Source organism: Nerophis lumbriciformis, linkage group LG01 (assembly GCF_033978685.3).
Source record: "Nerophis lumbriciformis linkage group LG01, RoL_Nlum_v2.1, whole genome shotgun sequence".
NCBI classification, from domain to species: Eukaryota; Metazoa; Chordata; class Actinopteri; order Syngnathiformes; family Syngnathidae; genus Nerophis; species Nerophis lumbriciformis.
This window is the reverse complement of record NC_084548.2, coordinates 59,957,501-59,985,000: the sequence shown is the minus strand read 5'-3', so window position 1 is coordinate 59,985,000 and position 27,500 is coordinate 59,957,501. Positions and strand designations below refer to the sequence as shown.

Genomic DNA, 27,500 nt, shown 5'->3' with positions numbered 1-27,500 from the left:
CCAAGCACTCCATGTTGTGTTTCTACTGGTCAATAGCTCACCAAAACAAAAGAAACTACACCCAAACAAATCAAAAATGGCTCATTTATGTCCCTCTTACTGTAAGTCTTCCTTATTTGCTTTGTGTTTCTTATAAAAAGTTCTGTTTTTTTTTTTTTGTGTGTGTGTGTGTGTGTTTACTGCCCTTTCTGTTTCTCCCACATTTGATTTCTTACAAGATTTGCACAGGATTTCATAAAACATTTTTTGTACTGTACTGTTTTGTCCTTAGGCTGTACAAGCAGCTGTCTTGCTTGTATGTAAGATTTTACTGCGAAGTTCCTTTTGTGTTTTTACATGATTTGTAATGATTCTGTTACTCCCTGGTGTACAGTGTGGTTATGACATCTTGAATGTCAATGTGGAAACTGATGAGATTATCAGAACATATGCTGGTGCAGGATAATGTCTGATTTAACTGAACAAAGCTGGACTTTTCTAAAGCATGATTTTGTCTATTTGTGTCCTGCAGACATCTGTGGAGAACATTCTTTCCCTGAGCAGCAGGAGTGGACCTTCACTGAGGCGTCACTACCACCCCACATTGAAGAGGAGGAGCCATACCTTACACGTTTTAAAGAGGAGAAGGACCCGCAGTCCCCTCCGTTTAAAGGAAACAAGGCACCACAGTCCCCCCGAATTAAAAGGGAAGAGGAACAGCCCCCCCAATATATTGAGGAAGAGAAGCTACAGCATTATCACTTTAAAACAGAAGAAGAGGAGCCACAGTCAACCCAAATTAAAGCGGAAGAGTCACAGTCCCCTGACATTGAGGAAGTTGAAGTGCTAGAGTCCCCCCAAATTAAACAGGAAGATGAGGAGCCACAGCCTCCTCAATTTGTAGAGGAAGAGCAACAGCTCCCTCACTTTAAAACAGAAGAGGAGCCACAGTCAACCCGAATTAAAGCGGATGAGTCACAATCCCCTCACATTGAGGAAGATGGGGCGCCACAGTCCTCTGCGTTAAAAAGGAAGATGGGACACAGCCCCCAGACATTAAAAAAAAAGACAATGAGCCACTGCACCAGCATATTAAAGAGGAAGAGGAGGAGCCACATAGGTGAACTTGAAGCGAAGAGAGAGGTGGAGCCTCCAAGCAGCAGCTCAACTCAACACATGACAACAGAAGCTGATGGAGACCACTGTGGAGGATCACAAGCAGACAAGATCTTAGCTCCACTATCAGATAGTGACGACACGTCTCACTCTCCTGACACTGATGATGAAGACTCTAAAGATGATAAGACATGTCACACTGACAACACACGCTTTAAATGTTCTCACTGTGGCAAAACTTTTAATTACCGTAGTAATCTGAATGTACACATGAGAACACATACTGGAGAAAAACCATTTTCCTGTTCAGTCTGTGGTAAAGGTTTTGCACGAAATGATAATCTGAAAATGCATACAAGAATGCACTCTGGAGAAAAATCATTTTCCTGTTCAGTCTGTGGTAAAGGCTTTGCACAAAATATTCATCTGAAAATACATACTAGAATGCACACTGGAGAAAAACCCTTTTCCTGTTCTTTCTGTGGTAAAGGTTTCGCACATAATAGTAATCTGAAAAGACACACAAGAATGCACACTGGAGAAAACCCCTTTTCATGTTCAGTCTGTGGTAAAGGTTTTGCACGAAATTGTGGTCTGAAAATTCATACAAGAATGCACACTGGAGAAAAACCCTTTTCATGTTCAGTCTGGGGTAAAGAGTTTGCATGAAACGTTGATCTGAATAAACACAGGGATGCACAGGGTGAAAAACCCTATTCCTGTCTTGCCTGCAGTAAAAGTTTTGCACAACAAAGTCATCTGAAAATAAACACAAGAATGCACACTGGAGAAAAAACATTTTCCTGTCCAGTCTGCAGTAAAGGTTTTATACAAAGTAAGACTCTTAAAGTACACTAGAGACTGGAAGTTTCATAGACAGTCTAAATTTGAAAAGACACATGAAAACACACACACATGCACACATAGGAGAAATCATTTTGTGTGTGTGTGTGTGTGTGTGTGTGTGTGTGTGTGTGTGTGTGTGTGTGTGTGTGTGTGTGTGATAGACTAATAAGTACCAGTGTAAGACACACAAGTGTGCGGGTAAGAACAGCAGTAGCAAATAAAGATGCAGGATGTTTTGTCATTAGTGTGTTACAAGCTTGACAAATTGCTTCTAACTTTTATGTTCCATCATATTTATCCTGGCATGCTAAGAGCATTTTTGAACTGTTAACGATCTATAGCGTTCATTTCTGTTTGGTAAATGACAGACCATGAGAGATTATAATCACACTTCAACATCTCTAACATGTAAATGCTTCCTATTTCCTAGATCAGCATTGTAAATGTAAATGTAAATGTGATCTTAATTGTTTTACCCTGGATAAATAAATGTTAAATAAATACATGTAATCTAGGAAGTAAATGCTTATATACTACATTACCCAGAAAGGTTAGTGCTGTAGACAGGAACAGGAAGTAGGTTTGAGTTCTGTTGGAGGACATTTGTTCCGTTTGATCAATAAAAAGTTGGTATATTGTTACATGTTGTTGTTCCTGCTTTGTCTACACAAGAAACACATTTGGATAGAACAGCTGCTTGAGCGTCGCTCTGAGACAAATTTGATTGGCCAAAATGTGGGAGAAGTAGCAAGGTTACGCACAATTTGCGGGGATTGTTTTAATTTCCGTGAATTGACGAAATTGAGACCCAGAGGGACTGAATGATGAACTCATTGACCTGAGACCGAAGCGGGATTGGAAAATGTAATTTGTTGCTGGTGCCAGCAGGGCTCTCAGTATGACAAACCATCTCCCTAATGATGAACAATGTAAATAAATGTTTAACTACCCACGGCATATTTAAAAAATAATATTACTAAAGGGCTGTCAAAATTAATGAGTTAACTCGAGTGATTAATCACAAAAAATGATTGCATTAATCATGAAGACACTTTAATCATGCAATTTCTTTTGAGCGTACAAACTCTTTTACCTTACGCACTCTGCAGTCAGTCATCAGATCAATAATATGTCAGTACAAAAATGAGTGAGGAGACTCCGACTGGTGGTCAAATGTCACTCATAATTATATCCTGAAAGAACTTTAGATAAAACTAAATATTATATTGTAGCGGTTGCTTTAAGGACATAATTCACCACAACTGTTTACTTGTCATTATTCACTGTTATTGTTATATTGTGCACATAACAATGTTGTTCTTGTTTAAAGGCCTACTGAAACCCACTACTACCGACCACGCAGTCTGATAGTTTATATATTAATGATGAAATCTTAACATTGCAACACATGCCAATACGGCCGGGTTAGCTTACTAAAGTGCAATTTTAAATTTCGCGCGAAATATCCTGCTGAAAACGTCTCGGTATGATGACTCCTGCACGTGACATCACGGATTGTAGAGGACATTTTGGGACAGCATGGTGGCCAGCTATTAAGTCGTCTGTTTTTATTGCAAAATTCCACAGTATTCTGGACATCTGTGTTGGTGAATCTTTTGCAATTTGTTCAATGAACAATGGAGACAGCAAAGAAAAAAGCTGTAGGTGGGAAGCGGTGTATTGCGGGTGGCTGCAGCAACACAAACACAGCCAGTGTTTCATTGTTTACATTCCCGAAAGATGACAGTCAAGCTTTATCATTGGCCTGTGGAGAACTGGGACAACAGAGACTCTTCCAGGGAGACTTTGATTTGGATACGCAGACACGGTACCATGAGTACGCATGCAGCTGCGGCTTCCAAACATTTGATCGCTTGCCCGTACGTGCGTGCCGCTATGTGCATGTCACGTACGTAACTTTGGGGACTTTGGGGAAATATATGTGCTGTATGAACTTTGGGGAGGTGAACGGTACTTTGGGCTGTGGGATTGAGTGTGTTGTGCAGGTGTTTGAGTTGTATTGGCGGGTTATTTGGACAGGAGGGGGGAGGTGTTTGTTATGTGGGATTAATTTGTGGCATATTAAATATAAGCCTGGTTGTGTTGTGGCTAATAGAGTATATACGTGTATTGTGTTTATTTACTGTTTTAGTCATTCCCAGCTGAATATCAGGTCCCACCCGCCTCTCACAGCATCTTCCCTATCTGAATCGCTCCCACTGCCCTCTAGTCCTTCACTCTCACTTTCCTCATCCACAAATCTTTCATCCTCGCTCAAATTAATGGGGAAATCGTCGCTTTCTCGGTCCGAATCGCTCTCGCTGCTGGTGACCATGATTGTAAACAATGTACAGATGTGAGGAGCTCCACAACCTGACGTCACGCGCATATCGTACAGGCAAGGCTTTTTTATCAGCGACCAAAAGTTGCAAACTTTATCGTCGATGTTCTCTACTAAATCCTTTCAGCAAAAATATGGCAATATCGCGAAATGATCAAGTATGACACATAGAATGGACCTGCTATCCCCGTTTAAATAAGAAAATCGCATTTCAGTAGGCCTTTAACCGCTAGGGCTCTTAAATGTAGACAAAGGGAGGCGGGATTAATATAAATATGAACAATAACGATAAGTATGGTATCACTATATGGTCAATACTACTGTGGCTAGATCAATAAATTAACAGTATTAACAGTAAATTAGCAAATATATTAATAATAGTTTTAAGAAAATGATGGAATGGAAACTGGAACTGGTGTAATATGTTACTGCATATGTCAGCAACTAAATTAAGAGTGTGTGAAACCAGTTTTTAAATGGTTCTATTAGTAATTTTATATTAAACAATATATCTCAAAATACATTTTAGGCCATATTGCCCGTCCCTAATAAAAAGTCCCAGAATGATTTTTCTTTTCCAGTGAATAATGTTGTAAATAGTATTGTGTTTGTCCGCCACTGAGATTTCAGAACCAGAATCAGAATCAGAATCAGCTTTATTGTCATTACGCAAGGTAACGAGATTGAGGCCATTCCATACAGTGCGATGTGTGCATGCTAGAAAAACAATGTGCAAATATATAAAAATTTAAAAAATGTAGAAGTGCAATGAATATGGTGTGAAATGAATATATACATGAAAAAACAAAACAAAAACAGGGTGGTTGGTGGAATGGGTTATTGCACCGAAGAGAAGGCAGTTATGAAGGACAATGGGGCAGTCCGTTCAGGATGGTTATGGCCCTGGGGAAGAAGCTGTTCTTTAGCCTGTTTGTTTTGGTTTTAATGCACCTGTAGCGCTTCCCAGAGGGCAGCAGGTGGAACAGGTCAGAGCCAGGGTGGGTGCTGTCCTTGATGATGGCACTGGCTCTGTTGAGGCAGCGGGAGGTGTAGATGTCCGTCAGAGAGGGGAGAGGGCGGCCGATGATCTTCTGAGCCGTCTTGACCACTCTTTGCAGCCTCTCCCTGTCTGCTGCAGTGCAGCTGCCGTACCATACCGTAATACAGTAGGTCAGCAGGCTCTCGATGGACGAGCGGTAGAAGGTCAGCAGCAGGTCAGGCTTCAGGTTGTACTTCCCGAGGACTCTAAGGAAGTGTAGCCGCTGCTGAGCCTTCTTGATGATTGATGTGGTGTTGACTGTCCAGGAGAAGTCATTAGAGATGTGGACTCCAAGGTACCTGAAGGTGTGGACCCTCTCTACACGCTCGCCGTTGATGTAGAGGGGGGCAGGGTCGGTGCTGCTCCTCCTGAAGTCGACGATGATCTCTCTGGTCTTGCTGGTGTTGAGAGCGAGGTTGTTCTCCGAAGACCAGGCCGTCAGCTTCAGGACCTCCTCTCTGTAGGCAGCCTCGTCACCCCTGGAGATGGGACTCTATGCACCTCCTGTGGTCCGCCTTTGCTTTTTTAATCCCTCTCTTCAGGTCGGCTCTAGCAACACTGTACAGTGCCCTGTCCCCTGACCAGAAGGCTGCGTCGCGGGCCCTGAGGAGTGTGCGGACCTGGCTGGTCATCCAGGGTTTCTTGTTGGGGTAAACCCGGATGGTTTTTTCCACAGTCACATTCCCGATGCAGAACTTTATGTAGTCCAGCACCGTTCCTGTGGCTGTCTCCAGCTCCTGTTGTTGGAAGAGGTCCCAGTCTGTGTGTTGGAAGCAGTCCTGAAGTTTGGGGAGTGCATCGTCAGGCCAGGTCATAACAGATCATACAATAAATAGTTTTTCTAAAGCACATGTAAATGTACTGAATGCATTGTGTGACTGAGCAGAGCTGGATGGTTCTAAAACATGTTTGTCTTCTCGTGTCCTGCAGACGTCTGTGAAGAACATCTTCTCCCTGAGCAACAGGAGTGGAGCTTCAGGGTGGATAAGGAGGAGCCACAGCCCTCCCACATTGAGGAAGAAGAGGCGCCACAGACACAGACATTAAAAAGGAAGAGGAATACCCCCTGATCTTGTATTTTAAAGAGGAAATGGGGACACAGGAGACCCCTCACAATAAATAGGAAAACGACATTAAGGAGGAAGAGGAAGAACACAGCATCAGTCAGGAGGGAGAGCATCTTGAATGTTTGGAGGAGTTCCCAGTGATTGGTGTGATTGTGAAGAGTGAAGATAATGATGTCAAAGGTGAAAGTGAGGAGAAGAGAGAGGCTGAGCCTCCAAGCAGCAGCTCAACTCAACACATGACAACAGAAGCTGATGGAGACCACTGTGGAGGATCACAAGCAGACAAGATCTTAGCTCCACTATCAGATAGTGACGACACAACGTCTCACTCTCCTGACACTGATGATGAAGACTCTGAAGATGATAAGACATGTCACGCTTGACATGTTCTCACTGTGACAAAACTTTTAAATATCCTAGTGATCTAAAAGTACACATGCGTAGACACTCTGGAGAAAAAAACATTTTCATGTTCAGTATGTGGTAAAAGATTTGGACAGAAAAATGTGTTGAATTTACACATGAAAACACACACTAGAGAAAAGCCTTTTTCATGTTCAGTATGTGGTAAAGGTTTTGTACAAAGAAGTGATCTGAAAGTACACATGAGAATACACACGGGAGAAAAACCGTTTTCCTGCTCAGAATGTGGTAAGGGTTTTATACAAAGCGGCATGTTGAAAACACACATGATAATACACATGGGAGAAAAACCTTTTTCATGTTCAGAGTGTGCTAAAGGTTTTCCAAAAAGTCGTGATTTGAAAGTACACATTACAACACACATCTGAGACAAACTATTCATGTGCTCAATTTGTAGTAAAAGATTCACCCAGAAGACACATTTGATAAGACACACTGGAGAAAAACCTTTTATCTCTTCAGAATGTGGTAAAGGTTTTATACAAAGGGACTCTTTGAAAGTACACACAAGAACACACACTGGAGCGAAAGTGTAGAGTTGCAGTGTGTGTGGTGAAAGATTCTCTTCTAAGTACCAGTGTAAGAAACACAAGTGTGCTGGTGAGAACAGCAGCAGCAAATGAAGATGCAGGATTTAAAATAAAATGTCAACTGTAAACATTTTATTCTACATTGTTAAAAGTTGGAATATCACATTTGACCAAAAGACTGGAGGGTTGTGACATTGACGAGCGAACAGAATCTATTGACTGGGTCATGAACATGAACCATGTTCAACCAACGACACTCTCCGACGACGCCGCACTAGACTGAGGGCTGGAGCGGTCGATGGTGGCAACGGGGACCCAACGGGGCACAAGGGGTGGCGACAGAGAGGAAGCTAGTGATAGGCCGGTGGGCAAGAGCGGCGGTGACAACCTGCGCCAGACGGCAGCAGCGAGGTCCGGCGAGTGACAGCAGCAAGGCGGCGAGCGATAGGATAGGATAACCTCACAGCAGCGAGACCGACAGGTAGCGGCAGCGAGGCCCAGACAGGAGAAAGGCTGGCGCAAGGTTTTACCAGGCCAGACGAGACCCCATCAGGCACATCTACAACCTCGGCGCCAGACGACACCCACCAGGTCCGAAAACAACCTAGGCCAGAGGCAGTCCACACCCACCACAGCCAGGATCCACAAGAAACAAAATAAGGCGCTCACACTCGAGGAGAGCGCCTTCTTTGGTTTCTGACAGAGGAGGTGTCAACCATCAAACAGAATCAACAGACGATTATGCAGCTGGTGGAGGAGATAAAAATTCTATGCGTCGAGGATGATGCAAAAGAACGACAAATACAGGAATGAACGGACCGAGTGGAAGAACTTGGACAGCACACAAGAATAAATGACATCATCATCTCCACGGACAGGCAAGTGGCAGCATTCAAGAAGTCCAAGGGCATACTCACTGACATGGCAAATGTGGCAACTTTCCACCCACTCCATGAGAAGAAGGATGGATCTGCACCAGCAATAATAATGAGGTTCATCAACAGAAAATATAAAACTGCATTACTAAAAGAAGGGAGGAAGCTAAAAGGAACAGATGTGTACATAAATGAACATTTAACGAAGACATAGCCAAAAAAGCACGTAACCTAAGAAAACAAGGCAAAATACAACAAATATGGACAACAAACTGCAAAATATTTATTAAACTAAACAGAACACCAGAGGAAGCAAGAGTAATGGTCATAAGGAAAAAAGCAGAGCTGGATAAATATCAATAACGACAAAAGAAATAAACAACCATGACAAAAAACAAGCAATACTCAATCAGACAATCAATTTAGAACCTCAACGATCATAATAGTATGGAATTGGACAGTGTTATAGATCCAGACACACATTTTTTCTCTCACATTGACAATACTTGTTTTTAGTATACAGAAGTACAGTACAACACTAACATTCATTACAATAACAAACTGTCAATTATTCATATTAACTGCAGAAGCTTGTGTGCTAATTTCAACAATGTCAAATCATGTTTGGAACAATTTAAAGAACCCGTCAAAGTTATCGCTGTATCAGAGACATGGATGGATACAAAAAAAGGAATGGACTTTGGACTAGAAGGACATGAACTCAATTACATTAACAGAGTCAATAAGAATGAAGGCGGAGTTATGGTGTATGTGATGAAGGACTTTCGCTACAAGGTGGTAAAACACATGTCGCTGGCTATTGACAATGTTTTAGAACGTATAATCATTGAGCTATGACATAATATTTTAAATATAATTATATTATTAAAATATATTTACATATAATTTTTTTTGATTATAATATAATTTATTTAATTTATATATATATACTTATATAAATTATTATAAAATATATAATTATATATATTTATATATAATATACATTTTAGTCTACCTTCATCATTTTGTCCATCCTTACACTTTCCATCCTTTGTAACTGAGCTACTGTGTGGAACAATTTCCCTTGTGGATCATTAAAGTTTGTCTAAGTCTAAGTCTATAATAGAAGAAAAAAATTATTTATGATTTGTATACATAGAGCACCCAACTCAAGTTTTGAAGGATATGAAGACTGGATTAAGGGAACTTGCAATGAAAACAGTCAAAAAGTAGCTTTCTTATGTGGAGACTTCAATATTGATCTCTTGAACCCCAATAAGCAAAAGTCCATTCATGACTTCACAGACACAATGTATAGTATGAGTTTGTATCCTCAAAACACAAGGCTAAGCAGAATAACAAATATATTTACTAATGTCTTTGATAATAATACAACGAGTGGACCGCAAGCAACCGACATCAGCCACCATCTGCCAGTTTTCACTATTTATGACGGGAACTACAGGAAGAAGAACATTGACAAAAATACTTTTCAAAGACTATACACAGAGGAAGGAATGGTTTCTTTTAAGAAGGATCTGAGAAAACAAAGTCGGGACAATGTATATGCATATGGGAATTTGTTCAACACTTTCTGTTAACACTGTCCATGGAAAGAACTTAGTAAGAAGCAAAAGAAAAACAACCAATCATGGATGACAAAAGGACTGAAAAATGCTTGTAACAAAAAATACATGATATCGAAAAGTCGTAACACAAAGATCTATAGAGGCAGAAAATGAGTATAAGAAATATAAAAACAAGCAAATTACCATATTACGAACATGTAGGAAAGAATACCACAGTCAATTATTAAACAGGAACAGAAACAACATGAAAGCAACATGGGGTTAGAGTGTCTGCCCTGAGGTTGTGAGTTCAAAACCCAGCCGAATCATACCAAAGACTATAAAATGGGACCCATTACCTCCCTGCTTGATACTCAGCATCAAGGGTTAGAATTGGGGGTTAAATCACCAAAAATGATTCCTGAGCGTGGCCACAGCTGCTGCTCACTGCTCCCCTCACCTCCCAGGGGGTGATCAAGGGTGATGGGTCAAATGCAGGGAATAATTTCGCCACACCTAGTGTGTGTGTGACAAGCATTGGTACTTTAACTTTTAATTATTAAACAAGAACAGAAACAACATGAAAGCAACATGGGGCATCCTAAATAACATCATTAAAAATGGTGCTAAGAAAGATTACCCCCAGTACTTTCTAGATGGAAATACAAAAAATGACGATATGAACCAAATAGTTGAACGATTTATTGATTACTTTGTGAATATCGGAACAAATCTGGAACAAAGAATTCCAAATGTACATGATGGGTCAGTTGAGGACTTGAGTGAGATCATAGACAGAAATCCCAACTCGATATTCTTTAAGAATGCGACAAAAGAAGAAATAATCAAAATTGTAAAAAAAAAAAAAAAAAAAGTACATCCAAGACCTCAACCGACTGTGTTGTGGACCAAAAATGTATTCATATTCTCTACTGCTTGCTAGTGTTACCATATTTGAGTTGTTGTGCAGAAGTAAGGGGAAACAACTACAAATGTGCGCTTCAATCACTAACCGTGTAACAAAAAATATCAGTTCGACTGGTACATAATGTTGGATATAGAGAACATACAAACACTTTATTTATTGAATCAAACATATTGAAATTCAACAATTTGGTAAAATTGCAAACAGATGTACAAAGCAAACCATAACCTGCTACCCAAGAATTACAACAATTCTTCTCAACTAAAGAGGAGAAATATAACCTTAGAGGAAAAACTAACTTAAAACATTTGTGTGCACGTACAACACTTAAGACAGTGGTTCTTAACCTGGGTTCGATCGAACCCTAGGGGTTCGGTGAGTCGGCCGCAGCGGCCAAGACACACCAGACTCATGAATTGATTAACGTGGACCTCGACTTAATTAAACAAGTTGAAAAACACCTCTGCTAAAACATTTAGCAGAGGTGGGTAGAGTAGCAAGAAATTGTACTCAAGTAAGAGTACTGTTACTTTAGAGATTTATTACTTAAGTAAAAGTAAGGAGTAGTCACCCAAATATTTACTTGAGTAAAAGTAAAAAGTATGTTGTGAAAAAACTACTCAAGTACTGAGTAACTGATGAGTAACTTGTTCGTTTAATGACGGCAACAAACAATGCACAAAAACATAAAAATAGCAATGAGCAAATTCAGAGCCAGGAATATCTCTTAAGCAACTAAAAAAATAATATATATTAAATAATAATACATTAACATAAAAAAAAATTAAGGCAAATTGAGCCACAATAACTTAACAGCACTATAGGCTCAGTAGGCAGAGATTACAAAAGAAAATAACAAGTTAGCCTTTACGCAAATCATAAACTCTGATAGGTGTGAGCTGCACCTGAGAACACATTGTGCACTTCTGATTGGTGTTTGTATGCATGCGTGTGTGTGTGTGTGTGTGTGTGTGTGTGTGTGTGTGTGTGTGTGTGTGTGTGTGTGTGTGTGTGTGTGTGTGTGTGTGTGTGTGTGTGTGTGTGTGCGTGTGCGTGTGTGTGTGTGTGTCTCTGTCTGTCTAAGTGCGTTAATAAATGTCCCCACACGATGTACATTTGACAGTGATTCATAGCAGGGAAGCTAACATCAGCCTACGGTGACAGCCAAAATATCAACTAACGTTACTTACCGCGATGTGCTTCCTCAAATTTGACGTTGAGTTCATGTAAGCTTAAGCTTGTTGTTGTTTGCCGCTGAAACTTTATGTGCAGTTAATCATGTGACCGCCTGAATCTGTTTGATTGGTGAAACGGAGTGAAACGTCACCAGTGACTGCATTTGATTGGGAAACGCAGGCATGCGATAGATCCTACTTTGAAGGTCTGTCTGACAAACCAAAACAAACAAAGCATGCATTAACAGATCGATAAAAAGCAGTAGCGAGTAGCGAGCTGAATGTAGATAAATGGAGCGGAGTAAAAGTAGCGTTTTTTTCTCTATAAATATACTCAAGTAAAAGTAAAAGTATGTTGCATTAAAACTACTCTTAGAAGTACAATTCATCCCAAAAGTTACTCAAGTAGATGTAACGGAGTAAATGTAGCGCGTTACTACCCACCTCTGCCATTTAGTGGTCAATTATACGGCATATGTACTGTACTGTGCAATCTACTAATAAAAGTTTCAATCAATCAATCGTGTAAATAAAAACTTCTTCCGATCGGCGTATATGTACTGTAAAGTTAAAATTTGAATGACAATAAAAAAGAAGTCTAAGTCTACGTATTATGGATATCCCCAAACAATGTACCCTCTAATTTTCCATCTGATTTGTAAGTGTGTAATTTCTTGTGAGCTCACGCACTGTGTTGGTTTTGTTCTTTGAACAAGGTGATGTTCATGCACGGTTCATTTTGTGCACTAGTAAAAAAAAAAACATTTAACTTTGTCTTGAATTTGAAAAAAAATTAAATAAAACATTTTATTGTTCACTAAAGAAGGGTTCGGTGAATGTGCATATGAAACTGGTGGGGTTCGGTGCGTCCAACAAGGTTAAGAACCACCGACTTAAGACCTTTAGCATATCAGTATGTGGAATTAAACTATGGAATGGATGAAGCAAAGAAGTTAAACAATGTACTGATATGATCCAGGGGGTTGTTTGTTGGACCCCGACTTAAACAAGTTGAAAAACTTATTCGGGTGTTACCATTTCGTGGTCAATTGTACGGAATATGTACTTCACTGTGCAACGTACTAATAAAAGTCTCAATCAATCATACAATGTTACGGTACCGTGGCATTGTGATGCCCGAGGTCGTCTTTCCAAGATGCGGAGGAACGTCAGGAAGCAGCTTGCAGGTACGAAGAATGCTTTATTCTCAAATGCAGACAAAAATATGCTGTGCGGTGCCCACGGAACGGAAAACAAGAAAGAGTTAGCCAAAAGGATGCTTGTCAAAACATTGTATGACCATGAACGAGAACGTAACTTTGTTGCATGGGAGCAAACAAAACCACCAGGCCGAGTGAGGCAAGAGGATGGACTAAATAGCTCTCTGATTAGTGCCCGGGAACACTAGTCAGAGGCAGGTGAGAGTAATCTGGGGCGGTATAGCTCCATCCTAGTCACTGCCGTTGTGTCCTTTGTCAAGACACTTTACCCACCTGCTCCCAGTGCCACCCACACTGGTTTAAATGTAACTTAGATATTGGGTTTCACAATGTAAAGCGCTTTGAGTCACTTGAGAAAAAGCGCTATATAAATGTAATTCACTTCACACATCTGCCGTAATGGCAACTAAAGCAACAAAACAGGGGTGCTGAAACAGAACTGAAAACACAAGTGACTCACAAACACAAACAAACTATGATGCAGGCAACAGATCCTCACATTGTTCACATTAAAGGGGAACATTATCACAATTTCAGAATGGTTAAAATGGTTAAGAATCAGTTCCCAGTGGCTTATTATATTTTTCGAAGTTTTTTTCAAAATTTTACCCATCACGCAATATCCCTAAAAAAAAGCTTCAAAGTGCCTGATTTTAACCACCCGTCCATTTTCCTGTGACGTCACATAGTGAAGCCAACACAAACAAACATGGCAGAAGGAACAGCAAGCTATAGCGACATTAGCTCGGATTCAGACTCGGATTTCAGCGGCTTACGCGATTCAACAGATTACGAAAGAATTGAAACGGATGGTTGTAGTGTGGAGGCAGGTAGCGAAAACGAAATTGAAGAAGAAACTGAAGCTATTGAGCCATATCGGTTTGAACCGTATGCAAGCGAAACCGACGAAAACGACACGACAGCCAGCGACACGGGAGAAAGCGAGGACGAATTCGGCGATCGCCTTCTAACCAACGACTGGTATGTGTTTGTTTGGCATTAAAGGAAACTAACAACTATGAACTAGGTTTACAGCATATGAAATACATTTGGCAACAACATGCACTTTGAGAGTGCAGACAGCCCAATTTTCATCAATTAATATATTCTGTAGACATACCCTCATGTCAGCAGGCCAGGGAAGCTAGGATCGATATTCTTCTCTTGATCATCTTCGGGATGGTGTGAGCCAAGACATCCACGGGGTTTAGCTCGCTCGTCTGCGGGAACAAACTGCCGCCATTGCTTGCCCTGCTACCGAGGCGCTTTGTCCCTGAATTGCTCACACACTCGGCAGATTCAATGGGGGTCTGGCGGCAGGTTTCTTTGACTTTATCGTTGGAAATGCATCTGCTTTGAGTGTCACAGGATATCCACACATTCTTGCCATCTCTGTCGTAGCATAGCTTTCGTCGGTAAAGTGTGCGGAACAAACGTCCAATTTCTTGCCACTTTCGCATCTTTGGACCACTGGTGCAACTTGAATCCGTCCCTGTTCGTGTTGTTACACCCTCCGACAACACACCGACGAGGCATGATGTCTCCAAGGTACGGAAAACAGTCGAAGAAACGGAAAATAACAGAGCTGATTTGACTCGGTGTTTGAGAAAATGGCGGATTGCTTCCTGGTGTGACGTCACAACGTGACGTCATCGCTCCGAGAGCGAATATTAGAAAGGTGTTTAATTAGCCAAAATTCACCCACTTAGAGTTCAGAAATCGGTTAATAAAATATATGGTCTTTTTTCTGCAACATCAAGGTATATATTGACGCTTACATAGGTCTGGTGATAATGTTCCCCTTTAAAAGTGTTTACAAAGTACAAAGAGGAATAAATTTTAGAAATACCTTTAACCTTATTGAAAATGAGATATTATTAATCTCAGTATGTTAATCAGGACTGACTTAATGATCTATTGCTAGAACTGCTGTATTAATCATTCACTGATGTAATTGTGTTTGAATAAGAAGGCCGTATATGAACGTATGTATTTGTAAACGCTCTGAAGTGGGAAAGGAGTAGGATTAAATAAGCTCTGCTTCTTCCTACTCCTTTTCGGACATGTTGTAAAGAGAAATTATATGAAGTTATTTGTGATGTATTATACTGTAAGTGTTTTCATGTTCGAAATAAACTAAACTGATTCAATCCATCTCTTCTCTGCTCTGACTGCAGCTGGGACTGCTGCGCGAGGCTACTGTCAACCTGACCGCCTGCGAGGAGGGGCTCATGGCAGCACCCGCTGCTCGTTGACGACATAAACTGCAACCTGATGCCTTCTTTCATGTCTCCAAAACATCCCCAAAAAGTCGCAGAATTTGTCGCTCGTCACTTTTGGGACAAAAAGGGTTAAGAAGTTGGCAGATTTATCAAGAAAGTCAGTAGAGAAAAAGCACCGTAGTTGTTGTGGGATATATTCCCTCACTTTGTAATTCATGCATCACATTCACAGCTCATCAAACACATGACATTATTTACTAAATGTGTTCACTCCTCTATTAGTCTGAAGTCTTTTATTTTCACACTTTACTCTTTTTTTCCCACTTCATTGACATTTCTAGAAGTCCATTTGAAATGTTTCCTCTTAATGCTGCTGCTGCTTCTGGTACATGTGCTTTCATCTTTCCTCCATCAAGATAGCTCAGCTATATGATATGATCTATGAATGTTACAATCATATTAACAAGATTGTGTTACACACACAACAATGACGTCACACATGTTATATGTGCTGATGTTAGAAAGTCAATATTCAAGTTTTGACAGTTCACACACTACAACACAACACTGTGTTTTTTCTCATGTCTTTTGAAATATTGACTTCATCCAAAACCTTTACAACAGATTGAACAAGTAAAGGGGTTTTATCTAGTGTGTATTCTCATGTGAACTTTCAAAGACTTAGTTTGTGTAAAACCTTTACAACAAATTGAACAAGAAAAAGGTTTTTCTCCACTGTGTATTTTCATGTGCTGTTTCAGCATTTTTTTTTGTCTAAAATCTCTACCACATTCTGAGCAGGAAAAAGGTTTTTCTCCAGTGTGTATTGTCATGTGGTTTTTCAAATCACGATTATGTTTTAAACCTTTACCACATTCAGAGCAGGAGAAAGATTGTTCGGCAGTGTGTGTACTCATGTGCTGTTTCAAACTATCATTTCGTGAAAAACCCTTACCACACTCTGAGCAGGAAAAGGGTTTTTCTCCAGTGTGTATTCTCATGTGTTGTTTCAGCAAGTGTTTTATTTTAAAATCTCTACCACATTCAGAGCAGGAAAAAAAATTTTCTCCAGTGTGTTTTCTCATGTGTGTTTTCAAATGATCACTTCGAAAAAACACTTTACCACATTCTGAGCAGGAAAAAGGTTTTTCTCCAGTGTGTTTTCTCATGTGTTGTTTCAGCATTTGTTTTAGACTAAAATCTCTACCACATTCTAAGCAGGAAAAAGGTTTTTCTCCAGTGTGTTTTCTCATGTGTTGTTTCAGCATTTGTTTTAGACTAAAATCTCTACCACATTCTGAGCAGGAAAAAGGTTTTTCTCCAGTGTGTATTCTCATGTGTTGTTTCAAATTACAATTTTGTGAAAAACTTTTACCACATTCTGAACAGGAAAACGGTTTTTCTCCAGTGTGTGTTCTCATGTGTTGTTTCAAATTACAATTTTGTGAAAAACCTTTACCACATTTTGAGCAGGAAAAAGGTTTTTCTCCAGTGTGTGTTCTCATGTGTAATTTCAGATGACAATGGTGTTTAAAAGTTTTGTCACAGTGAGAACATGTCAAGTGTGTGTTGTCAGTGTGACATGTCTTATCATCTTCAGAGTCTTCATCATCAGTGTCAGGAGAATGAGACGTTGTGTCGTCACTATCTGATAGTGGAGCTAAGATCTTGTCTGCTTGTGATCCTCCACAGTGGTCTCCATCAGCTTCTGTTGTCATGTGTTGAGTTGAGCTGCTGCTTGGAGGCTCCGCCTCTCTCTTCTCCTCACTTTCACCGTTGACCTCATCATCTTCACTCTTCACAATCACACCAATCACTGGGAACTCCTCCAAACATTCAAGATGCTCTCCCACCGGACTGATGCTGTGTTCCTCCTCTTCCTCTTTGATGTGAGGGTAATGTTGAGCTTCCTCTTTAAAATTGGGGGTTAGTGGGTCCTCCTCTTCTTCTTTAGTGTGAGCAGAGCTGTGACTCCTCTTTCTCTGTAAGGTGAGGGAGGGCTGTGACTCTTTTTCCTCCTTAATGTGAGAGGTATGTGGCTCCTCCTTCCCTTTAACGTGGGGTTGCTTTGATTCCTCTTCCTCTTCAATGTGGGGGTACTGCAGCTCCTCCTTTTCCTTTTTAATATAGGGGGGTTGTGACTGATTCTGCTCCATCCTTGAGGTCCGCTCTTGCTGCTCAGGGAGATGTTCTTCACAGACGTCTGCAGGACACAAGTTAGACAAACACATGCTTTAGAAAAGTCCAGATGTACCCAGTCACATGACACATTGTCCTGCACCAGCATATGTTCTGATAATGTCTCTGAGGATCTCATCAGTCACCACGTTGACATTCAAGATGTCAAAACCAGACCGTACCGGAATAACGGGAGCAACACAACAACTCGGGAAAAAAATAAACAGCAGTGAAACCTTACATACAAACAAGAGAGCTGCTTGTACACCAGAAAGAGAACAAAGAACAGGACTAAAAAATTAAAACCTACTTTCCAGTAACCTGAAGCCTGGCTAGAATATGTCTGTGGTAGTGGTTTACGAGGATTGCTTTAACAAGCAAATGTTTCTATCTGCCACATTTACATGTTTAAACTTGTGTTTTACTTTTGTAGCTGTTAGTAGAAGTGGCACATGCTTGCACTAGTTCTATGCTAATTTAAAGGAGAAACTGCACATTTGGTAAAATGTTACAATCCCTATTAGAAACAAGAACACAAACAGTATGTATTTAATTTTTTGCATTCTAATTTGTAACAATTGGCTCAATCGAGGTGGCTAGCGACATAATTAATGGGAATAATCAAATATTTATCTAAATCACTCTATAAATGCATCCAAAAACCGCCAACAATACTCCGTTCACAACCAGTCACCTGAATATTAATCGAGAATTAGCAACATTGTTATTATAAGCGTTTACGCGGACAAACTACTTTTCGCCAGCCTTGATCACAGGGAGCTAATGAGCTACCGTGTTGACATAGCCTACTGAGCCGGTAAGATGTTGCTTCATGATCGCCTTTAAATTGGTACAAGTTCATTCTAGATTATAAACCATGCCTCTCACCTGCAAGGTTTACCCTAGATGTAATTGATTGTGACGGACTGCCACAACAAAATAAAAGCCACCAAATCTTAAAAATAAGGGGTTTTTTTTACGTGAAAACAAATTGAAGTAATATAATGTAATGTAGACTCCAGAAGAAGTCACACAATTTCTGACACTCTTTTTAACTTTTATTGCCAATCTTATGCTAAGATTCCCACAGGCATTTCTTCCCGTGCACACACTTGTGTCTCCTTTCTTCCCTTCTGAGCCACACAACAACACTTCCTCATTCTCCACCAACCCCCTTCCAGGGGACGGTGTGTTCACGAACATGGGAAATATGCACATCAAAACGTGTCAGCACTGTGGACGTACTTTAATATATCCAAGATATATTTGCAGACAGTGACCTATAAAGTGTGCAGTGTGCACAAATTAGGAGGATGTGGTGGATTTTAGGAGGGAAAATGCAGTTGGGGCAGCAACGCTAAGCAAGTGTGACGTCAGGCTAGCTGCAGCTCACTGTTCATCAGGGTCATGGAGCGACAGAAGAGTCTCTAAACACAAGTACAGTCTACACCAGAATAAGACACTATATTTGTTGCTCGTCGTTTTAATAAAGAAAAAGTCACTAAAAGGATTGGAGAAGTCTCAGGTCTACAAACCTGAAAAATTCTCAACAAAGAACATTGTTCAATAAACAACAACAATTAGAAAAATAGAGAAACCTGATAAGAAAAAAAAATGTTATAACTAATTATTAATAACAGATTAGTTTTTAAATGTATGTATACATTTTTTTTTACCTTTTGAAAGAAAATATGATGAGGATGTCATGTTGACCCCGCCCCCACCACACCCTCTGGCCACGCCCCCCACCACCACAGGTATCGTGGCAACTCGAGGAAACCCTGACCTGGATCGTAGAAGGATGTAGTCAAAAGCCAAGAGGTTGTACATTGGTGACATCCAACCCATACCGGTAGAGGAAGATTATGATTAATTCTTAATATTGTTACTTAAAGGCCTACTGAAACCCACTACTACCGACCACGCAGTCTGATAGTTTATATATCAATGATGAAATCTTAACATTGCAACACATGCCAATACGGCCGGGTTAGTTTACTAAAGTGCAATTTTAAATTTTGCGCGAAATATCCTGCTGAAAACGTCTCGGTATGATGACGCCGGCACGTGACGTCACGGATTGTAGAGGACATTTTGAGACAGCATGGTGGCCAGCTATTAAGTCGTCTGTTTAAATCGCAAAATTCCACAGTATTCTGGACATCTGTGTTGGTGAATCTTTTGCAATTTTTTCAATGAACAATGGAGACAGCAAAGAAGAAAGCTGTAGGTGGGAAGCGGTGTATTGCGGCCGACTGCAGCAACACAAACACAGCTGGTGTTTCATTGTTTACATTCCCGAAAGATGACAGTCAAGCTTTACCATTGGCCTGTGGAGAACTGGGACAACAGAGACTCTTACCAGGAGGACTTTGAGCTGGATGCGCAGAAGCGGTACCGTGAGTACGCATGCAGCTGCGGCTTCCAAACATTTGATCGCTTGCCCGTACGTGCGTGCCGCTATGTGCATATCATGTATGTAACTTTGGGGAGATATATGTGCTGTATGAGCTTTGGGGAGGGGAACAGTACTTTGGGATGTGGGATTGAGTGTGTTGTGCAGGTGTTTGAGTTGTATTGGCGGGTTTTATGGACGGGAGGGGGAGGTGTTTGTTATCCATCCATCCATTTTCTACCGCTTATTCCCTTTGGGGTCGCGGGGGGCGCTGGAGCCTATCTCAGCTACAATCGGGCGGAAGGCGGGGTACACCCTGGACAAGTCGCCACCTCATCGCAGGGCCAACACAGATAGACAGACAACATTCACACTCACATCCACACACTAGGGCCAATTTAGTGTTGCCAATCAACTTATCCCCAGGTGCATGTCTTTGGAAGTGGGAGGAAGCCGGAGTACCCGGAGGGAACCCACGCAGTCACGGGGAGAACATGCAAACTCCACACAGAAAGATCCCGAGCCCGGGATTGAACCCAAGACTACTCAGGACCTTCGTATTGTGAGGCAGATGCACTAACCCCTCTGCCACCGTGAAGCCCGGTGGCACCGTGTTATGCAGGATTAATTTGTGGCATATTAAATATAAGCCTGGTTGTGTTGTGGCTAATAGAGTATATATATGTCTTGTGTTTATTTACTGTTTTAGTCATTCCCAGCTGAATATCAGGTCCCACCCGCCTCTCACAGCATCTTCCCTATCTGAATCGCTCCCACTGCCCTCTAGTCCTTCACTCTCACTTTCCTCATCCACAAATCTTTCATCCTCGCTCAAATTAATGGGGAAATCGTCGCTTTTTCGGTCTGAATCGCTCTCGCTGCTGGTGGCCATGATTGTAAACAATGTGCGGATGTGAGGAGCTCCACAACCTGTGACGTCACGCTACTCGTCTGCTACTTCCGGTAGAGGCAAGGCTTTTTTATCAGCGACCAAAAGTTGCGAACTTTATCGTCGATGTTCTCTACTAAATCCTTTCAGCAAAAATATGGCAATATCGCAAAATGATCAAGTATGACACTTAGAATGGACCTGCTATCCCCGTTTAAATAAATAAAAATCGCATTTCAGTAGGCCTTTAACCTTCATAAGTTTTCTGCTGATTATAATGGTGATTAAAATAAAATAAAGTAAATCATTTATAAATCTTGAATAGTTTAAAATAAATTGTACACTTACACATAGGGCTGGGCGATATGGCCTTTTTTCAATATCTCTATATTTGTAGGCCATATCGCGATACACGATATATATCTCGATATTTTGCCTTAGCCTTGAATGAACACTTGATGCATATAATCACAGCAGTATGATGATTCTATGTGTCTACGGTACATTAAAACATTCTTCTTCATACTGCATTAACATATGCTCATATTAAACTTTCATGCAGAGAGGGAAATCACAACTAAGTCAATTTACCAAAACTGTATTTATTAAACAGTTATTAAGCAATGGCACAAACATTTATGTCATTTCCAAAACAGAAAGTGCAAGATTGTCAGAGACATTTTAAAACAAGCTATAAGTGCACTTTTGTGAATGATGTCACTAAGATGACATTTCAAACTAACACTAAATTAAAGTGCACTTTTTGTACAGAACGCCAATACAATAGTTAAAAACAAATAAAGCGCACTTTTGTGCATGATGTCACACAAGATATTTCAATAAGTGTCACATAAAAATGAGCTGCATATCAAATAGTATATGTCCTACGGTGTTGATGTGGAAATAGTTGCTTTGGCATTTAGTTGGTGTGGCACCGAACGGAGATGTTGACATGTAAAGACATATTCCTGCTTGAAGCCAAACCACCGTCAGACGATGGACCCCGTGCTGTTTTTCTTGGGAATTAATTATTCCTCCATTTGTTACCAGATTCACACCTTCTTTCTCTCGTATTACCACTCAAACCACATCGTTAGCTGTTAGCATCTCAGCTAACGTTACCATGTCGCTACCTGTCTGCTCCGCGGGAGCGTGTGACGTTGCTCACGTGACATTATGTGAAGGTGCGCTTGTTTTAAGTCTCTGTGAGAAGGAGAGACAGGAAAGAGTGAGAAACGCATGCAGCTTAATGGCCCGCAGCTAAAAGCAACTGCGTAAGAACGTATACTTGAATATCACGATATAGTCATTTTCTATATCGTACAGAGGCAAACCCTCGATATATCGAGTATATCGATATATCGCTCAGCCCTACTTACACACACATTTGTAGGATGACCCACCACTAGTTCACTTCCCAAAAAGTAAGATGATTTTATTAATCCTTTTATGAGATCGTTTAGTCAAAAGCACCTACTATAAATAAATTAGCGTTTTTCAGGGCTGATACCAATATAATACTATACTATATATATACTATATATTATTAGTAGTCAAGGAGACTGATAACTGATATTTGGAGCAGATATTAATTTGCGGTAGAATTTAGCTAAATATGACTAGTTTACGTCAGTAAATAGCTGGATAAGGCTTTACTTTTTTTTTTTTTTTTTTAATTTCGGAAACATCGAACCATAGCAACATGATGTTTTATGTGGCGCTAATGTTGTGGTTAATTTAGCACCAAAAAGACATCAGGGGATTTCACAAACACCTTTAGTAAGCATGTCTAGGAGGAGCATCGACATCTGGATTTAAACTGTAAAATCCTGTTTAAAATGTATTTACGCTTCTTATTTACATATCAACATGTTCCTTTAGGAAACTTTCACATAGAATGGATTTGTGTGTTGTTGTAGCTTGTATGCTGCAATGTTTAACATCAAGAAAACATCACTAATTAGTATTAATAAAGTAGATCTCTCATAGGTGTTGAGACATTGCTGGACAGCAGAGAAGTAACTAAATCTAAATAAATATTGAAATATTTTTTTTAAGATATCTGGCTGGTATCTTCAGTAGGGATGTAAATCGTTAAGAATGTATCAATATGATACCCTAATCGATATTCCTTATCGATACCAGTATTTATCGATACTCGATTACGATTTATCGGTACTATAATTGATTTGCGGGAATTACGCTGTAAAAAAAAAAGGCATTTTAAATAGCATCTCTATTAGTTTAAAGGCCTACTGAAACCCACTACTACTTGCAATTTGTTCAATGAACAATGGAGACAGCAAAGAAGAAAGCTGTAGGTGGGAAGCGGTGTATTGTGGCCGACTGCAGCAACACAAACACAGCCGGTGTTTCAATGTTTACATTCCCGGAAGATGACAGTCAAGCTTTACCATTGGCCTGTGGAGAACTGGGACAACAGAGACTTACCAGGAGGACTTTGAGTTGGATGTGCAGACGCGGTACCGTGAGTATGCATGCAGCTGCGGCTTCCAAACATTTGATCGCTTGCCCGTACGTGCGTGCCGCCATGTGCATGTCACGTACGTAACTTTGGGGAAATATATGTGCTGTATGAACTTTGGGGAGGTGAACGGTACTTTGGGCTGTGGGATTGAGTGTGTTGTGCAGGTGTTTGAGTTGTATTGGCGGGTTATATGGACGGGGGGGGGGGGGGAGGGGGGGGTTTGTTATGCAGTATTCATTTGTGGCATATTAAATATAAGCCTGGTTTTGTTGTGGATAATAGAGTATATATATGTCTTGTGTTTATTTACTGTTTTAGTCATTCCCAGCTGAATATCAGGTCCCACCCGCCTCTCACAGCATCTTCCCTATCTGAATCGCTTCCACTGCCCTCTAGTCCTTCACTCTCACTTTCCTCATCCACAAATCTTTCATCCTCGCTCAAATTAATGGGGAAATCGTCGCTTTCTCGGTCCGAATCGCTCTCGCTGCTGGTGGCCATGATTGTAAACAATGTGCGGATGTGAGGAGCTCCACAACCTGTGACGTCACGCTACTCGTCTGCTACTTCCGGTAGAGGCAAGGCTTTTTTATCAGCGACCAAAAGTTGCGAACTTTATCGTCGATGTTCTCTACTAAATCCTTTCAGCAAAAATATGGCAATATCGCAAAATGATCAAGTATGACACTTAGAATGGACCTGCTATCCCCGTTTAAATAAGAAAATCGCATTTCAGTAGGCCTTTAAGAGGTTGAACACCTCCAACATGATGTTCTGTAACATATTTTATTATTTGAAGTTTTAAAGAAGTCAACTATGTGTGCAGTACAAGGTGAAATGCAGTTATGTCATCTTCTTGTCAATAACACACACATCCATCACTGAGTTTCTATTCATTACAATTACACTCAGCTGAAAATGATATTTAAATATGGCATTCATGTGCCGACCACAGACTTTTTACATGATATATCATATCACATAAATCCATATAATCACTTAGCATATTATGTGGGTGTGCATTTTGTAACAAGGCTGTGTCACTTTAAACTGACACAGCGTGCGTGACTTTAAATAAACTTTTGAGGAGGAAATATTGTTGTGGTACAAACTTTTAGTGTGTTGTTACTTCCTTATTTGTCATTATTTAAAGGTGATTTTAATGTGTAGCAGCAGCAGCTGAACTCAATGTGACAACGTGTCATAGTTACGCCAGTCAGCTGTAACAAAAAATACCAATAGTTGTGTCGTTAGTTCAGAATCTTCACGGTCTTCATGGACCGACCTAATTAGGAACCATCCATCCATCTTCTACCGCTTATTCCCTTTGGGGTCGCGGGGGGCGCTGGAGCCTATCTCAGCTACAATCGGGCGGAAGGCGGGGTACACCCTGGACAAGTCGCCACCTCATCGCAGGGCCAACACAGATAGACAGACAACATTCACACTCACATCCACACACTAGGGCCAATTTAGTGTTGCCAATCAACTTATCCCCAGGTGCATGTCTTTGGAAGTGGGAGGAAGCCGGAGTACCCGGAGGGAACCCACGCAGTCACGGGGAGGACATGCAAACTCCACACAGAAAGATCCCGAGCCCGGGATTGAACCCAAGACTACTCAGGACCTTCGTATTGTGAGGCAGATGCACTAACCCCTCTGCCACCGTGAAGCCCCTAATTAGGAACCAGTACTAAAAAAAAATAATGATACTCGGTATACATCTGTAATCTTCACCACTAAACCTTTGAAATATACAGACATGTGTGCTGCTAAAGGTAAAAATAAACAGTAGCCATATTGAATGTTTGCCTTTTATTTGACCACGTGAGGTAAGGAGGACGGCCTCTAGGTCACATAGTTACACCCCAGCAATTACATTGTTGATGATTGATGAGCATTCATTTTTAAATGGTGGTGTTAAAAAGCAAATATATCTCTATCTTTACTCATAAGTATGGCCACTGGATGAACATGTGTCACAAACATTGTATTAGATGATATGTGGATGTTGTGCTTACTTGGACTGTGATGAAGGTGTGAGGACTCAGGTGGTTTGTCTTCATGGTCTTCAGTCTTCACAGAGACAACAGTCAGTGGAAACTTGGTGAGATAAGTCGCCTCCTGCCCTACAAGACACTCGTCCTCTTTAAAATGGGGGGGCTGTGGATCCTCCTCGTCCCCTTTAAAATGGATGGGCTGTGGATACTCTAAAGTGAAAATGTCCCCCTGCAGATGAGGGAGACATTCTTCTTGGTGTTCAATCAGCTGATGGATGTCTACCGGACACAAACAAAGCACATGTTAACTCCTACATGCTAAATATTTACTATATAAATATGGCTGTAGCTATTGAATATTTTACTAATCGAGTGTTCTACTGAAAATATGTTTGATTAATCGAGTAACTGGATAAAACATAGAGTTGCTTGGTTTAAAACCAATTATAAATGCATACAAGAATATAAGACATTTCACTTAACAATGAAACTGGTTTCATTTTGAAAAGCAAATTTTTGTGTTTTTATTTATCATTGGTGTCAACCGTTCAGCTTTTTCTCATTACAATACGACTTTTTATTCTTCCATCTATCCATCCATCAATCTTCTTCCGCTTATCCGAGGTCGGGTCGCGGGGGCAGCAGCCTAAGCAGGGAAGCCCAGACTTTCCTCTCCCCAGCCACTTCGTCCAGCTCTTCCCGGGGGATCCCGAGGCGTTCCCAGGCCAGCCGGGAGACATAGTCTTCCCAACGTGTCCTGGGTCTTCCCCGTGGCCTCCTACCGGTTGGACGTGCCCTAAACACCTCCCTAGGGAGGCGTTCGGGTGGCATCCTGACCAGATGCCCGAACCACCTCATCTGGCTCCTCTTGATGTGGAGGAGCAGCGGCTTTACTTTGAGCTCCCCCCGGATGATAGAGCTTCTCACCCTATCTCTAAGAGAGAGCCCCGCCACCCGACGGAGGAAACTCATTTCGGCCGCTTGTACCCGTGATCTTGTCCTTTCGGTCATAACCCAAAGCTCATGACCATAGGTGAGGATGGGAACGTAGATCGACCGGTAAATTGAGAGCTTTGCCTTCCGGCTCAGCTCCTTCTTCACCACAACGGATCGATACAGCGTCCGCATTACTGAAGATGCCGCACCAATCCGCCTGTCGATCTCACGATCCACTCTTCCCCCACTCGTGAACAAGACTCCTAGGTACTTGAACTCCTCCACTTGGGGCAGGGTCTCCTCCCCAACCCGGAGATGGCACTCCACCCTTTTCCGGGCGAGAACCATGGACTCGGACTTGGAGGTGCTGATTCTCATCCCAGTCGCTTCACACTCGGCTGCGAACCGATCCAGCGAGAGCTGAAGATCCTGGCCAGATGAAGCCATCAGGACCACATCATCCGCAAAAAGCAGAGACCTAATCCTGCAGCCACCAAACCGGATCCCCTCAACGCCTTGACTGCGCCTAGACTTTTTATTCTATTTTTTCTAATTTTGGCTGGTTCTATTGTTTATTTCTTCTCTATAATGTACCACTGGTCCTGAAGAAAGAGCCATGTTCCACAAATGGCCTGCAGTCCAGTGTGAAGCCACACTTTCATCATCATTAGTTTAAGAGCAAAGGCAAACCAGAAGCGACAAATACGCATTTGTGGTGAGGCAAATGTTTGTTTATCAATGTCCAGGCTTTGTTTTTCCACAATCACTGCCACATTAATGGCTGCACCAACGAACGCGGATTTGAAGGAAATAACAGGTCAGTATAGCTTTTACCCACGTATATAACTAATATTGCTACACATTGAACACTATGGGTGTTTTTCCCTAGAAACCTGCCAGTCAGCAGTCTAGGTTTAAAGCGTAAGTTACCATGGACTCAGGAGTTCACACTTAACCTGCTCTCTGGAATATTCCCCTGGTAACTGTGTGAGTTTTATGTAATACACATTGTTACAAACTGGGAGGAACATAAACTCTTATACATATTGTGTGTCTGAAACTGTCTCAATATAAAGGTTAAAGTTAACGTACCAATGATTTTCACACACACACAATAGGTGGGAGGTGAGGGGAACAGTGAGCAGCAGCAGTGGCCGCGCCAGGGAATCATTTTGGTGATAAAACAATCAGTGCATCGACCTCACATGACATTTCATCTTTTATAGACAATCTATTTAAGAATAGTGTTAATGAATAAATATAAAGTTAGTAAACATGTAAGAGTAAG

The 27,500-nt window shown here is 41.1% G+C and overlaps 1 protein-coding gene and 2 pseudogenes across 1 annotated transcript in view; 2 read left to right on the top strand and 1 right to left on the bottom strand.

Annotated features, from left to right (window-relative positions):
• The window catches only part of LOC133570268 (uncharacterized), a 25,454-nt gene extending 22,889 nt beyond the window's left edge, over positions 1-2,565 (top strand). The window contains exon 2 of the mRNA XM_061923103.2: positions 512-2,565. Coding sequence (XP_061779087.2) covers positions 512-1,764 — 1,253 coding nt within the window. The 3' untranslated portion in view covers positions 1,765-2,565. The remainder of the gene's footprint in view (positions 1-511) is intronic.
• A 3,661-nt stretch (positions 2,566-6,226) lies between these two features.
• Positions 6,227-15,359, top strand: LOC140679467 (uncharacterized; annotated as a pseudogene).
• A 245-nt stretch (positions 15,360-15,604) lies between these two features.
• Positions 15,605-27,500, bottom strand: part of LOC133570129 (uncharacterized) — a 12,337-nt pseudogene continuing 441 nt past the window's right edge.